At 39.2% G+C, this 13125-nt stretch overlaps 3 protein-coding genes across 3 annotated transcripts; 1 reads left to right on the top strand and 2 right to left on the bottom strand.

Annotated features, from left to right (window-relative positions):
• Nucleotides 1-217: 217 nt before the first annotated feature.
• On the top strand, nucleotides 218-1828 carry Cbr-dyla-1 (the record flags this gene model as incomplete). Its single annotated transcript, XM_002643511.1, has 8 exons — nucleotides 218-316; nucleotides 555-685; nucleotides 730-799; nucleotides 1028-1127; nucleotides 1222-1347; nucleotides 1407-1501; nucleotides 1589-1711; nucleotides 1757-1828. 8 exons carry the CDS (start codon nucleotides 218-220, stop codon nucleotides 1826-1828), a joined length of 816 nt encoding a protein of 271 aa, XP_002643557.1.
• Nucleotides 1829-1951: 123 nt separating this feature from the next.
• CBG16256 lies at nucleotides 1952-3097 on the bottom strand (the record flags this gene model as incomplete). The annotated part of the gene is made up of 5 exons (XM_002643512.1): nucleotides 1952-2149; nucleotides 2421-2498; nucleotides 2552-2644; nucleotides 2694-2971; nucleotides 3016-3097. The coding sequence occupies 5 exons, from the start codon at nucleotides 3095-3097 to the stop codon at nucleotides 1952-1954; spliced, it is 729 nt and encodes a 242-aa protein (XP_002643558.1).
• Nucleotides 3098-4207: 1110 nt separating this feature from the next.
• On the bottom strand, nucleotides 4208-10011 carry CBG16257 (the record flags this gene model as incomplete). Its single annotated transcript, XM_045238820.1, has 10 exons — nucleotides 4208-4414; nucleotides 4456-4595; nucleotides 4642-5517; nucleotides 5570-5770; nucleotides 5895-5995; nucleotides 6192-7186; nucleotides 7246-7303; nucleotides 7352-8555; nucleotides 8787-9264; nucleotides 10009-10011. The coding sequence occupies 10 exons, from the start codon at nucleotides 10009-10011 to the stop codon at nucleotides 4208-4210; spliced, it is 4263 nt and encodes a 1420-aa protein (XP_045095884.1).
• Between the last annotated feature and the right edge of the window lie 3114 nt (nucleotides 10012-13125).

Below are 13125 nucleotides of genomic sequence, written 5' to 3'. Positions count from 1 at the left end.
AATTCAAAAAATTTAAAAAAACTTATTTCATGGATGATCAACTTCTCCGGAAATTCGGTAACTAGAAACCAAGCCAAGCAAAAATCCTGTGCTCCGAACCTTCAGCCAAAACGAAATACTATATAAAACTATAAACGCGCTTAGTGCCTTTCACAATTTCTCCACTCTCGGAGGAAAAAAAGCCAAAAAGTTTTTATTACTGCCTCTAAACGCCATGATGACGTTCGAAGAGCCGAAATTTGAAAGCTCGCTGACTTCAACGATCCTCGGCTCAATCGAGACGCCGTCCAACATATTTTTACATGTAAATCCCGCAGTAAGTCTTCCGCTTTCCTTTTTTTCGTCGTCTTCTTCTTCCACTTCTTCTTAGAGCCCAAATTATCCGGAAACAAATTGGCAGAGACCTCCCATAGACCCATCTCTTGTTCTTTTTCCAATCTGTGTGAGCTAATTGGTAGTAGAAATGGAGGAATAGGAAAGAAAACTTCCCCAGAAGAATATATAATCAAAAAACGGTATTGAACCGTCTCAAACATTAGAAGGTGTGATTTCAGGAGGAAACTAGTTCTAAACAAGAGGCTGAAACTAATATCACGTTCGAAAGTATTGTTGAAAGCACTGAAGATGACCATGTGGAAAGTGAGCATCAGCTACAACTCATTTTGGACTGTATTCTGCCACCCAGGTGGGTAAATTATTGGTGAAAATAGAAAAATAAATAGTTTGAAGAGTTTACGAACAAAATGGAAAGTTGTGGAAACAACAAGCATCGTTACATCCAGCGACGAGATTGGATATGGTACAGTTGAAAAGAGCAGTTTTGGTTTATAATTGGCCTAACTACATGTCCTCCTGTTTTTGGCACAAATTTGAAAACAAATTTTGATTTCCAAAAGTTGGATAAACTGTTGCTAAATTGTGATTAAGACCTGCCAGAACCAAAAATTTTATGTCCCATGAAAATTAATCAAACTGATTTTTCTTATGGGAAAACTGAATAACTTGAAAAACAAAGAAAAGATTTCAGATAAACCTTGAAGAAAAACTAGAAAGCGAGTTGAAGGATAGAGGCGCAAAACCGTTTGGAATTTGTCCCATTCGACGGGACCTCTACGCTCAATTCTTCGGTTAGTGTTCAAATGGTTGCCTCTTTTTTTAGAACGTTTAACATCTAATAGCACCCCTTGCATCCAAGAATAGCGTATCATTTTCTCTTTCCAGATGAGCTAATCCGTCAGGTCAGTGTATCTTGTGCAGAACGCGGACTTTTGTTGGTTCGTGTTCGTGACGAGATTCGGATGACGTTTGCAGCATATCAGAACGTATTAGAGTCGGCCATCGCTTATGGTGAATTGCATTTTTCGTCATATTAAAATGAACTTTCTTAAAATTAACAAATTTACCAGGTGTTCGAAAGGCCTTATTCATTGAAAACGAACAAACCAGAGCCACGACTGAATGGAAAGTGCAGAAGGAGAAAAACAAGGAACTTCTTCTGAAGGTGAGCCCACAATATATAGCAAGAGAGGGAGGAAATTAGAATTGCGCGCATCTCGGAAGAAATGAAAGAAATGTACATGTGTTGCAGATTGCCCAATTGGAGAAAAAATTGGCAACAGATAAAATTGTAAGCGAGGAGGAATTGGAAATTGTGGAGCAGCGAATGAAGGATACCAACGAGCGTCTTGTGGAGGCTAATCGGATTCTAAAGGTTTGGTGAGAATTCATTGTGGTTTAATTCTTTGTTTTTTTCTAGAACCAACTTCAATCTATACTCCAAATGGATGATATGTCCCATGTGAAAGTTGGAGATACAGTGGCACAATAATTTTCATACATTTATTGAGAGACTGCTTTTTTTATACAATGAATATTTGATATCATGAATAATAATAATAATACAAAAGAATTTAAGAATATGTCGACTAAAAAATATTTTCTCATTTTAAATTCATCGACTTGTGTAATAATAATTGATTTTGTCCTGAACTTCATCTGTGAATGGCATAGAACCACAGAAGAAACTGTCATCTTCGTAGGTGGGTGTTTTTGTGAACTCCTGCTCGTTCCAGAAACTATTTTTCAGCTGGATTTTCATGCTGTTGAACCAGACACGGTCCAAGTTAGGGAGAAGATATTGGTAGACAAGCTGAAAATCATTTAGCTTTGTTGAGAAATTCAGGGGTCCAGTATCCAAGGGGTGCATCTAGAAAAGGTCCTTCGGTTCCAAGGGTACATGTGATTTTGTGGTACACTTGGGAAAACAAAAAATATCAAAATATTTTCATAGGCTATCTTGCTTTTTGCTCAAATTTATATTCTTAGGCTGAATCACTCTACACTTTATGATCCCATGCACACTCTGAACCAAATTACGTTAAGAACTCTGTATACCCTTGGAACCTGGGCCCAATTCTTACCATTTCATGAATCCTGTGATCAATTGGTGCTTTGCTCGTGATGCCAAAGTGAATTGCTCTCGCCAGATACTTTCGTGTCTAAAAGCATTTTTATCTTTTTTCTGTTAGTTCTTCCTTTTTTCTAAACTCACAAATTCCGACTTGTCATAAACTTTCTGCAACAACGTGAAAGCAATGCAATTCAAGTTGTCAGATGACATATTGTAAACACTTGGCCAAATGTTCTGCAACGACAAAAATTGACTCTTGCCCCCTATTGGAACCAAAACTCACATCCTGATCACAACCGAAAGGCCTGAAAGCAAAGTACACAACGGACATCAGCTTCTCGGTAGCGTTCACCAGTGATTCCTGACTTTCTTCAGAAGCTTCGATGATTTCTCTGGTGAATATTTCTTTGGCATGATCTGGAACCGAAGCATCCAGTGTTAAAAGTTCTTCCTCATCAACATCAAGTTTCGAGTTCTCAGCAAGCTGATAAGCTTTCTGTGTCAAATAATGCGGGATTTGCACTGTCTCGATCAGTCTTTGCAACCAATACTCGTCCACGACTGGAAACCAAACATATCTTCAGTCAAACAAAAAGTAATCTTACGATTCTCTTCTCCAGAACCCTCAAACACCTGCAGTTGGCCAAGAGGTAGAACGGAAAAAACGAAGAGCAGCCAAAAAAACATAAAGAAATGAGAAGTGAGAAGACAAATGGGTGGGGATGAAGAAATGCGAAGAAGATGAGAAGTGTAAAGACACTTGTGAGTAAAACTTCAGTTTACATTATCTAGCACCCGCCTCTTTTCTTCTGACTCATCGCTCTAGGTTTGAACGCGACATGAACTTGAATATAAACGAATAGGACGGGGGATTCGATCACAAGACTCAATTCATCAACCTATCCGGCTAGAACTGAAGCACAATCATATAGAGAACAAAGTCAAAAGTCTCGAAAGTCAAAAATCACGTTATTTTTTTTGTTTAAGTTCAGGGGAAGTGGGAGAGCAAAATGATAAATTGAAGTTTGTTAAAGTATAGGAAAATAGAAAAAAAATTTAGGAGACAGTTTTTATAATATGTAAATACATGATCTCTTCTTTTGTCATTTTGAATTGGTAGCTGGATTCCCAGAGGAGATACTCGCAAGGTTAAATTTGATCTACCATGTTTTGAGATTGGCAGGAAAAAAGTCTTTGTTCCTGAAATGTTTTTTTAGGAATGAGGAACAGATTGGAAGGATGAAAACCTAGAGTATCTTTTTTTAATTAAGCACATAATGTAGAAAAAACTAATTTTTTCAATTGAGCATGTAATTACTTCGAAAGCTCACTAAACAACAGATAGGACCGTAGTTAAATTGATGGGCCCATGATCGTTATGTTGGGACTGTTACCATGATAGATGGGACCGGGAGTGCGCGCCTCTTGAGATCGATGGTCCCATCAAAGTGCCTCTTTGCGCAGGTGAATCCTGTTATTTCACCAGTTTCGAAGATGGTTTCAACCTAACTCGGAAATTTTACAAATTCTTCGGATAGAGACCTCAGCCCTGAAAACTGGAAAAATTAGAAACTTTGTAATTAAGCTAAATACTTTTCCGGAAAAAAAGACAATGATTTTATTTAGAATATGGCAAGGGAAGTGTAGCCTAAGAGAAAGGCAGTCGGAATTTGAAATGGAAGTTATGACAAATTGTTCTTTTTGGAATCAGTTTCTTATATGCGAGATTAGAACCGATGAATGGAAAACGACAAGTTGGCTAAGGATACAATATACAGCGAAGTGAGAAACTTGGAATCATAGAGTCGTTTCCATACTAATGATCGGATGCTCATTGAAGATCCAATCTTCTAATCTCTGAATGCAAAACCCGTCCTGAGCAGGTTCAGTAAACGAAGCAGCGTAGTTAAGTATATCTGATAGCTCATCATCTTTCCAAAGTGTCCAGAAGCGATATTGTCGGACTGCTCTTGCGAATTTGATGTTTCTAGTTGCGTCCCATTTCTGAAATTCCGATTTTCGAGAGACACTAAAGTATTTCTTACCTTGATATTTTCTAATTCTCGTAGATCTATAATGGAATCTGTTAAATGGAAGCGGGTCTCTCTTGGAACTTTCTTTTGAGTATCAACAAATCGCTTAAATGCAGAATTGTCACGGAGGTAATAGTCAACTACTGGTGATCCTAAAATGATAATAAATGATTTTGAATCATGAAACCTATAACTCACTCGCTCTGATATTCCTATAGTCATGATCCTCATTGATCTGAAGCCATTCGAGCACTCCTTTCACTTCTTCTCTCAATGTATCCGGATCCTTGTCGATTATTTGAGATCTCAACTTCTTCTCGAGACGATCTTTCTTCTCCTGGTCTAAAAGGAGCTTAGCTTTCATGAGTTGGAGAGCCATATCATCATCGAACACCTTCTTGACTTCCAGTAGCTGCTTCTGGGCTGCTTCCTGCTTTCTCCTCTCCGTCTCCTTCTTCTCAATCTTGCTCCTCTTCTTTTTGTCTCGGTTGATCTGGTTCACAATTCTTCGTTTCGCAGTTTTCTGTGATTTTTCAATCTTCTGAAGTTCTTCTTCTTCCTCCTTTCTTTTCTGCTCCTCAATGAGCTTCTGCTCCGCAAGCCGCTCCTCCACGATTTTCTTTTTTTCCTCCGAAGCCTTCGCTTTGGCAAGCTTCATTTCTTTTTTCAGACGGCATTTCTCCTCCTTGGCCTTCTCCTCTGCCTTACGCTGAGCACGCAGACGGTCCTTTTCTCTTTTCTTCTGATTCTTCCACGCCGCATCCTTCACTGGTTTATTAGTTTTGCTGGATCCAGATGAGGACTGATAGTTCGTGTCGGCGGCATCAGCAGGTGACGGCTGATGACCTGATGACAAGGAAGAAACAACTGGGAGATGCTTGGAAGAGGAAGAGCTAGTATAGAAAGAATGATTATCATCATCATCATCATCTTCATTATCAGGGGAAGAATTCGTTTTAGTCTCCGCAGATGAACGACACTTATCGAGGATTTCTTTCTTTTTCTTGTTTTTCTGTTTTTCAGTGACCAGAGTAGAGCAAGACGGCTTATTCTTCTCAGACAACAAAACGTCCTCTGGAAAGAAAACACTTTTATTAACACAAAAAACACAAATATAGTTAGTTGCCTTCTTGGTGATCCCCATCGGCTCTTTCTTCGTGTGCGTCTTCATCATCTTCTGGTCTTCCAATTCGGTGTGGGTGTTCAGGAGCCTGATAAGGGTTTCTTTCTGGAAGCAGTCGCCGCAGATCATTGGCCAATCTCTCGATGTCCTGACGAGGTGCTTGTATCACGACACCATGGGTATCCAGATTGAGCGGCCCTGGATCTGAAATATGCAACAAAAGCGTTAAGCGAACACAAATTAACAGAAGCTATGTACTAAAAAATATTTTAAAAATAGCCAACAAAAAGAACCGAAACTGGTATTAAATAAAAAGTGTTAAACTCACCAGGAAGGTTGCGATTCTCGGCATCTCTTTCATCCTCCGGGATCTGTCGTCTGTAAACAGATTTGTGCCCGGGGAGAAATCGTTTGGGGGTGTAGTTCTCACTGTAATCCCAATTCGTTCAAATGATAAAAAAGAGAGAAAGGGAGAATTTTGAAAGATGGATTTTAGGAGTTTGTAAAATATTCAAGCTAGGAATTCCCTCAAAACTTGAGTTCTTACAGAACCGACTGAACTACTATGATAAAATGGTCCAAAATTCAGGTATACTTTTTTTTCAAAATTTAGAAATTCGCTCACCTTCCTTCTCGACGAGCTGTCCCGATGAGCGGCATCCTATATGGTGGATACTTGATTTTCACCATGAGTTCCCATTGCGTGGGAACTATGAATCGGATCTGCTCCCCGAATCTTTTGTCGTATGGTGGGCTTTGACGAAGAGTGGTCTCAAGAGACTGGTGACGACGACGATAGGGTTCCTGACTGAAATTGAACGGATGGAAGACGTGCGCCGGAAGTTCATCTTCAGGATGTCCACCCTGTTGTAGTCCTTGTGCTCTTCGGTAATGAAGGAAGATAGCTTGTTGCTCGGCTTGCAATCTGTGCCAAGTATACTGCAGACGCCAGTAGCGCTCCTGCTCATCTCTTTCCTCCATCATTTCAGCAAATGTTTGAAGTTGGGCGTTCGGATCTTGAACGTCGGCTCCTTCTGCTAATTGAACTCCTTGGGCACTGGTTCCCTCTCCATTTCGGTTCTGATCTTGCTGATTTTGTTGTTGTCGTTGTTGTTGGAGGTGACGATACTCTGGAGGCAAGTCTGGAAGACGACGGTGTGATGGTCCTGGTTGTCTATCATCTGGCATATCAAGGATTGGAGGTTCGTGTTGGCCATTGCGGTTTGGACGGTAGTGGTCATATGTGGCCATGTTACTGGTCGATCTTCCACGAGCGGACTGTTGATCTGCAGCATAGTTGGAGAAACGGGAGGACCGAATTAGTGGCTGTGGTGGGCTGGCACTGCTTGAAGAAGAAGAGGAAGATTCATTCCCAGAAGTAGATGGATTTCCAGAAGAGGTGGATGGACTGGCTGATGTGGACGCATTTCCTTCAGATGGTTCCGGAAGGTCTGCAGCAGCATCTACGAACTCTTCATCGTCGTCTGGATTCTCTCGTTCTGCGTCCGATTCTGAGAACATCACAATTGTAGTTTCTTGTCTGGTCTGAAGGAAGTAATCCAATTGTTCTCTTTCCATCTTATTCAATTTGATAAAGACCCCAGTTTCAGTGAGATCCATCTGCAAAAAAATCAGTTTTTATTCGGTAAAGAGCAGACTAAACAGGATGAAACGCTTACCGTTTTTTCAGTGCATCTTATAAACTTTTCAAATCCGGTACGGGTGTGTGTACTGCTTCTGAATGTACAGTTAAAATTTAGTGTTTGTAATATTGCATGAATTTACCGTATGACACGTAGCTGTTCAAAGTTATCCAGGAGCTCAATCACATCTGGGACAGGGATGGAGTAGTCAAGTCTAGTTCTGATTCCTTCTTTTTCTATATCCTTCAGCTGATTGCTCATTTCTGACATCAGATTTTCATTTGTGGTGTCCAAAGGGAGCTCCACGCTTTCCGATTCATCTGTTAAATCTTCAAAGAAACCTCTCACTTGTTCGGATATTTTGTCCAATAGCTGGAGATATTTTTCTTTAATATGGTCCGGGTGATTGTACTCAGCAAGAATCGGGAAGTTGAGACCATTGAAATTGTAAGAGCTGAACCTTGTTTTCCTCTTCAGATTTGGTTCGTGCTGAGATTCCTCTGTGAAGACATTGCCCTTCTTCTCAATGATGGATTCTTGGTCATTGGTTGCATCGACTGACTGATCATTGACACTCTCCTGAAGTTCTAGAAATTCCTTTGATGAGTGTTCCTTATCATGAGTTACAGTCTCCTTTTTGTCATGTTTCTCTTTTACAAGCTTTTCTGGAGCATCAGAAGTGTTGTCAGATAGTAGCATTCCAGAGTTTGTTTCGGCAGTTGGCGGCATAAGCAAATCACTCAATGTTAACTTCTTGGTGGATTTTGTTACTTCCTGAATCTCTCGATTTGTTTGAGCTTCCACACTTGTTTTCAAAGCATCCTCAGAATCAGTTGAGTTCGGAGCCTGCTCTCCGAATCCACAACGCTCTTCAGTATATCCGTCGTTATTTACAAAATGGATGGTCCCATCAATGCCTGAGAACAGAGTTGGATTCAAAAATAGTGGTTCTTTTGGAGGCAAGGATTCAACTAGATTGGATTCTTGGGCCTCCTGAGTTGGCTGCGGCACAGGATGGGAATCTGGATGATAGCTCTGCTGGCCATTCATCTGTTGCCAAGCCTGAGGTTGGGGTGCAGCGATTTGAACCATTTGTTGAGGTTGGTGGTAGCCTTCCTGATTTTGTTTTTGGCCTTCCTGAGCGTATTGGTAGCCTGGATACTGATTTTGGCTAGTAGATTGACAGGAATTGTAATTATACGGTTCTTGCCAAGAGGAGTGGATCATATTTGGAAGGGGAATGCAGTTATAGCCGTTGATGTTGTAGTTGGACTGTTGAAGTGGAATCGGAACTTGTTGAGAAGGTGGGTGATAGAATTGGTTTGGGATTCCGTTATATGCTGGTCCTGGAAAACATTGCTACATTAAAATGCTGGTATTTTTAGAATCTCACTTATAGTCTAATTTTTTATTTAATTTTCATTGTAAATTTTTTGAAAAAGGTTCCGTTTCAATAAAAAAAGATACATTTTTATTTAGTTTACGATGATAGCCTAAATTCTCACTGTATGCTCAAGACGTAGTTTTGATTGTTGTTTAACTAACTCGTAATGCTAATTGAAGCACAATTGTTTTACCTTGAGTTGCTGGAGGTCCATAGGGATAAATAGGATTTATCTGGTTCATGTTCATGGGAACCATCGGCGTCATAGTTGTAGCTGGTGCAATCGGAGCCATGTGAGGCACAGAATGTTGCTGATATCCTTGTTGGTAATCTCGTGATGACAATGTTGGACCATTCATGAACCTCTCTCGACCATTTAAATAGACGTGATCCGAGTGATGATGATTCCGAGTATCCCGACTATATGTGCCGTTCTGACGTTCGCTTCTTTCCTGATATCTATAGTGCTCATTTTGAATATGTTGGGCGTTTCGATTGTTGTTCCTGTTCCCGTTGTAGTTGTTTCTGTATCCTGACCCGTTGCCATTTGAGTTACCAGAGTAAGTCCTGTTTCGATCATAATTTTGTTGGTTTCTTCTTTGATGTGGAGGTCCGTGTCGTGTGTTGTGTTGGGGTGGCCCTGTCTCGAGGGCCATCTCCAACAGGAAGAGCTGAAAATCAAACTTTTAACCAGTCAGATCCCCAACTGTTAACCCTAAACTGATGTAAAATTTCAAACTTTGGTTACCGTAAAACAATCAATGAAAAATAATTCTACATTTTTCCTTTAAGCCAATTTTTCTCGGCTTCTGTCTAAGATATGAACAAGTTGTCAACTGATGTATTTTTTTCATGATATTGCAAGCATTTTATCAGTTGACACATTTTTGGTATATCTCATAGAATGCAAGAAAAAATTGCTCAGAGTTATCAGTGAGAGGCCCTTTTTTGATTTAAGATTTTACAGTATCTTATTTCGTTCATTCTTAAAGCTTCGGGACATCTCAGTTTTTTCTCGAACTTCATAAATACCTTTTTTGAACATTTTTCATTTTCATCATATTTCTATATCTTGTTAGTCAGAAATTATATCTACTAGGCAGCCAACCCGGCCGGAAATAAATTTGTTCTAGCACTATAACAACCAACCCCAACTAAAAAGACTGCATATTCAGTTCTATCTCGGTTGTCAGCCGATTAGATACAATTCAAAAACTAGAGTAACAAGAAAGAAATAGAGAAGTCAAACAAAAGTCAGAAAAAGGGCAAAAAAGGTACTTTTTATGGAGTTTATCGATTTTTTTTGTTCACGGATGTGGGTGAACGAAAAGTGTTCTTCGAATTTTTTGTATTAAAACAAGGAGTTGATGTTTTACCAGAAGAAAGACACACATTTAAAAGAAACCTTCTTTAACCATCTGAAATTTAATATCGGCTTCTCTGGGTTTTATGGGTCCAGAAGATTATCCAGAATACTTTGCATTACCTTCATTTATACATTTACTACCTTACTTTTTTTTAAAATAACAGTTTGCCAATTCCTCAACCCAACTCACCGCCACAATAAATGCCAACAGAAAAGTTGGCTTAATGCCTTTTAAAGGCTTGCTATACATCAAGCTTGTCTGGAAGTCAGATCGACTAATAGAAGTTGAGAACGAGCGGAAGCGCCAACCGGAAGAGAGAAGCTCTTATGAAACAATGAGTGAATGAAAATGACTGGTGGCCGAAAAGGATGAATAACAAAAACGGAAAAGAGGCGTGGCTTTGAGACAAACGTTTCCGGAAACCGGATGGTCCAGCCACTAGGACAAGCTTGTACCGTAGGCTCAAAGATGGGCGGAGATTTCCGATGACGTGGCACTTACGGCATCGTGTGTACGAATACAAATTGAGGCTTAGATAAGTGAGTGAGATGTACAATAAATGTATGTCTGGAAGAGTGCGAAAAAAGGAAATGAGCCAGAAGATCTCACAAATAGGAGAGAATAGAGAAAAACGATGAAAACGGTTAATGCGAAAGTTTTATGTAGCAAATTTACACAGATCTCTACAAATCAATAAAATCAAACATCGAACATATTTTAGATTGATGATGAAAAATTTCAAAATAACCGTAAAGACGCTAATAGAATACCAAAGAAACCGCCAACTATTAGTCTATTTAGCTCATTTCCTATGCATGATATGAACAAGCGGTTCACTGACAAAATGTTTATTGTAATATTAATAACAATTTACCAATTTACCATTTTTTGTTATTTTTCTGCAAGAACCGAGAAACATTAGCTGGCAGTGAAAAAGGTTATGTAGGTCAAAAGGTCTATCAAAGTGCTTACAGGATATAAATCCTGATACATTTTGTCTCGGAAAAATTGAAGTATTTTAACGTAAAACCTGTATTAGAAGGGCCTCCAGACGTTCAAATTTGAGCTGACCCATCCTAATTTTTATGCATGGTATCTAAAATATCTCAGCCGATAAAGTCTCATATTATAATACGCAATTCATGAATTGGCCACTTTTCAATATTTTTTACAAAAAACGTGGCTCGAAGTTGAAATTTTAGCGGGGCCCTTCTATTACAGGTTTTATGTAGACTTGAATTTTTCTCATTCGATAAGCTCATTTTATAGGTTTCGTTTTCAAATTAAGCCTAAAAATGATATGTTTTGTGTTGATCATTTCTCAGAACTGCGTTTCTAGAAACGTAATGTCCTAGTTAATTTATTAGTTCGGAGTTTTTCCATTCCTATTCCCTTTCCCGCTTGAAAATCTTGAAAACTAAATTTTCAGAAATCTTCGATCCCATTATTTTCGTAGTTTTCTTTTTCTTTTTTGATTCTTTCAAATTTTCATTCTCCCCAAACACTCCCCAATTTTTTCACCAGACTGTCTGGCAGTACACTTTAAATGTCAATGACAAAAATTAGAACTGTACTCGTCTCGCTTATCAAAGCAGCCCCGTTTCATTTGATTCTTATGACTTTTTTGCCTTTAAATGATAATGAATTGGTTTCCTTTCTTTTCTTGAATTTTTCAATGAATTTAGTGTTTTGCCTGACGTGTTCACTATAAAAAATGTGAAATGATCTGGAAATGAGAAGAGTACACTCAATTTATAGAAAAGTGCACCAGAGTCTAAAGAGTCAAGAAAATGAAGAGGATTACTGTAAGTGTAAATGAGAAAAACCAAAAATAGATCTTGAATAGATCATAAAATGGGAGTAAAGTCTCAACCGATTTCAAAACATAATGCATGTCATAAAGCTCTCCTTTTTTATAGAGCTGCTCCCCGAAACACACACCATCGGAGGGGAAAAAGGCCCATTCATGCTGTAATTGTGTGAAAAATGGGAAGCATTTACCCGACGGACCAATTACCAAAATCTATACAGAAAGAAATTGATGCTCCGTCCAAAAATGAGCCACGAAAGTTACCAAATGGGCCGATTCAAAGATTTTTCAAGGGAGCCCTCCTGCACCATCTATCTTATTCTTTTCCTTAATCCGGCTAGGGGGTCTTCAATAAACATCTGCTTAAGTTAGTAGCCTCTAAAATTGGAAGAACGAGGTGGTGAAAGGAAGAAAAGCGTTTTTCATCTCTCGTGAGGATGCGCAAAATTAATGAGTCCATATGCAGTGTGGGAGATGGATGACTACCGTATACCTAAGAAAAAAAAATCGTATTCAATCCATGAATCTGGAAGTGTATTCTTGGGGATGTACAACGAAACGAGAAGAATACAATTTTTAGACAGCATCGAGACAAAAATTGGTGCCTTGGAGCAAACGGGAAAAAAAGAAAAGCAGAAAGAAACCTGGCAATTTTGATTTCGAAGGGAAAACTCTGCAATTATCTTGACGAACACAATTTTCGAAACATTGCAGTTAAGCTACAGTACAGTAACCCAGAGGCAGCTGCTCTGAAGAGGATTCAAAATAGGGATTCTGAAAAACTACAGAGGACGTTTTTTGTTGCTTTACAGTTGACATTAGCTTGAATGCAACAAACCTGAACTTTGAAAACTATCATTATTCCCATTTTATAAATGCGGTTATTAAGATTCAGGCAAACCCACAATTTTCTTAAATTATTCTTATATGGGGCAAAGTATAATCAGTTCTTTCTGCGGCGGCCTCTTTCGTGCGAGCCATGCTATCGAAAGCAATCAGCTTTGTGTGGACGTGGCATTCCTCTTCATCATCGATAATAATGAGAATTGAGCATCCGAAGTAGCGATGAGTGGGACTGGATTCAATGACCGCTCTGATCTTCAAGAGCTGGCGGATGACAGAAAATTTCTGGGTTTGCGGGATATCGAAGAATATCTTCATTGCATTCCAAAATTTTTCATTGGACATGGTCTTCCCTGAAATTGTTTTTGTGTTGTACAATGTTTAGTTTCAACTGGTCCCTCTGACTCTCCACAAGGCTCTAGGATCATAAATTCGCCAACAAGGTTAGCATCCTAGATTCTCCAAGGGATCTATTAGCCAGCTGTATCTTAGCAGACATTAATTCTTCGCCT

The sequence above is a fragment of the Caenorhabditis briggsae genome, assembly GCF_000004555.2.
Source record: "Caenorhabditis briggsae complete genome, chrX, whole genome shotgun sequence".
NCBI lineage: Eukaryota > Metazoa > Nematoda > Chromadorea > Rhabditida > Rhabditidae > Caenorhabditis > Caenorhabditis briggsae.
Note: the sequence above shows the minus strand (reverse complement) of the source record. Positions and strands in the feature narration are given on the sequence as shown.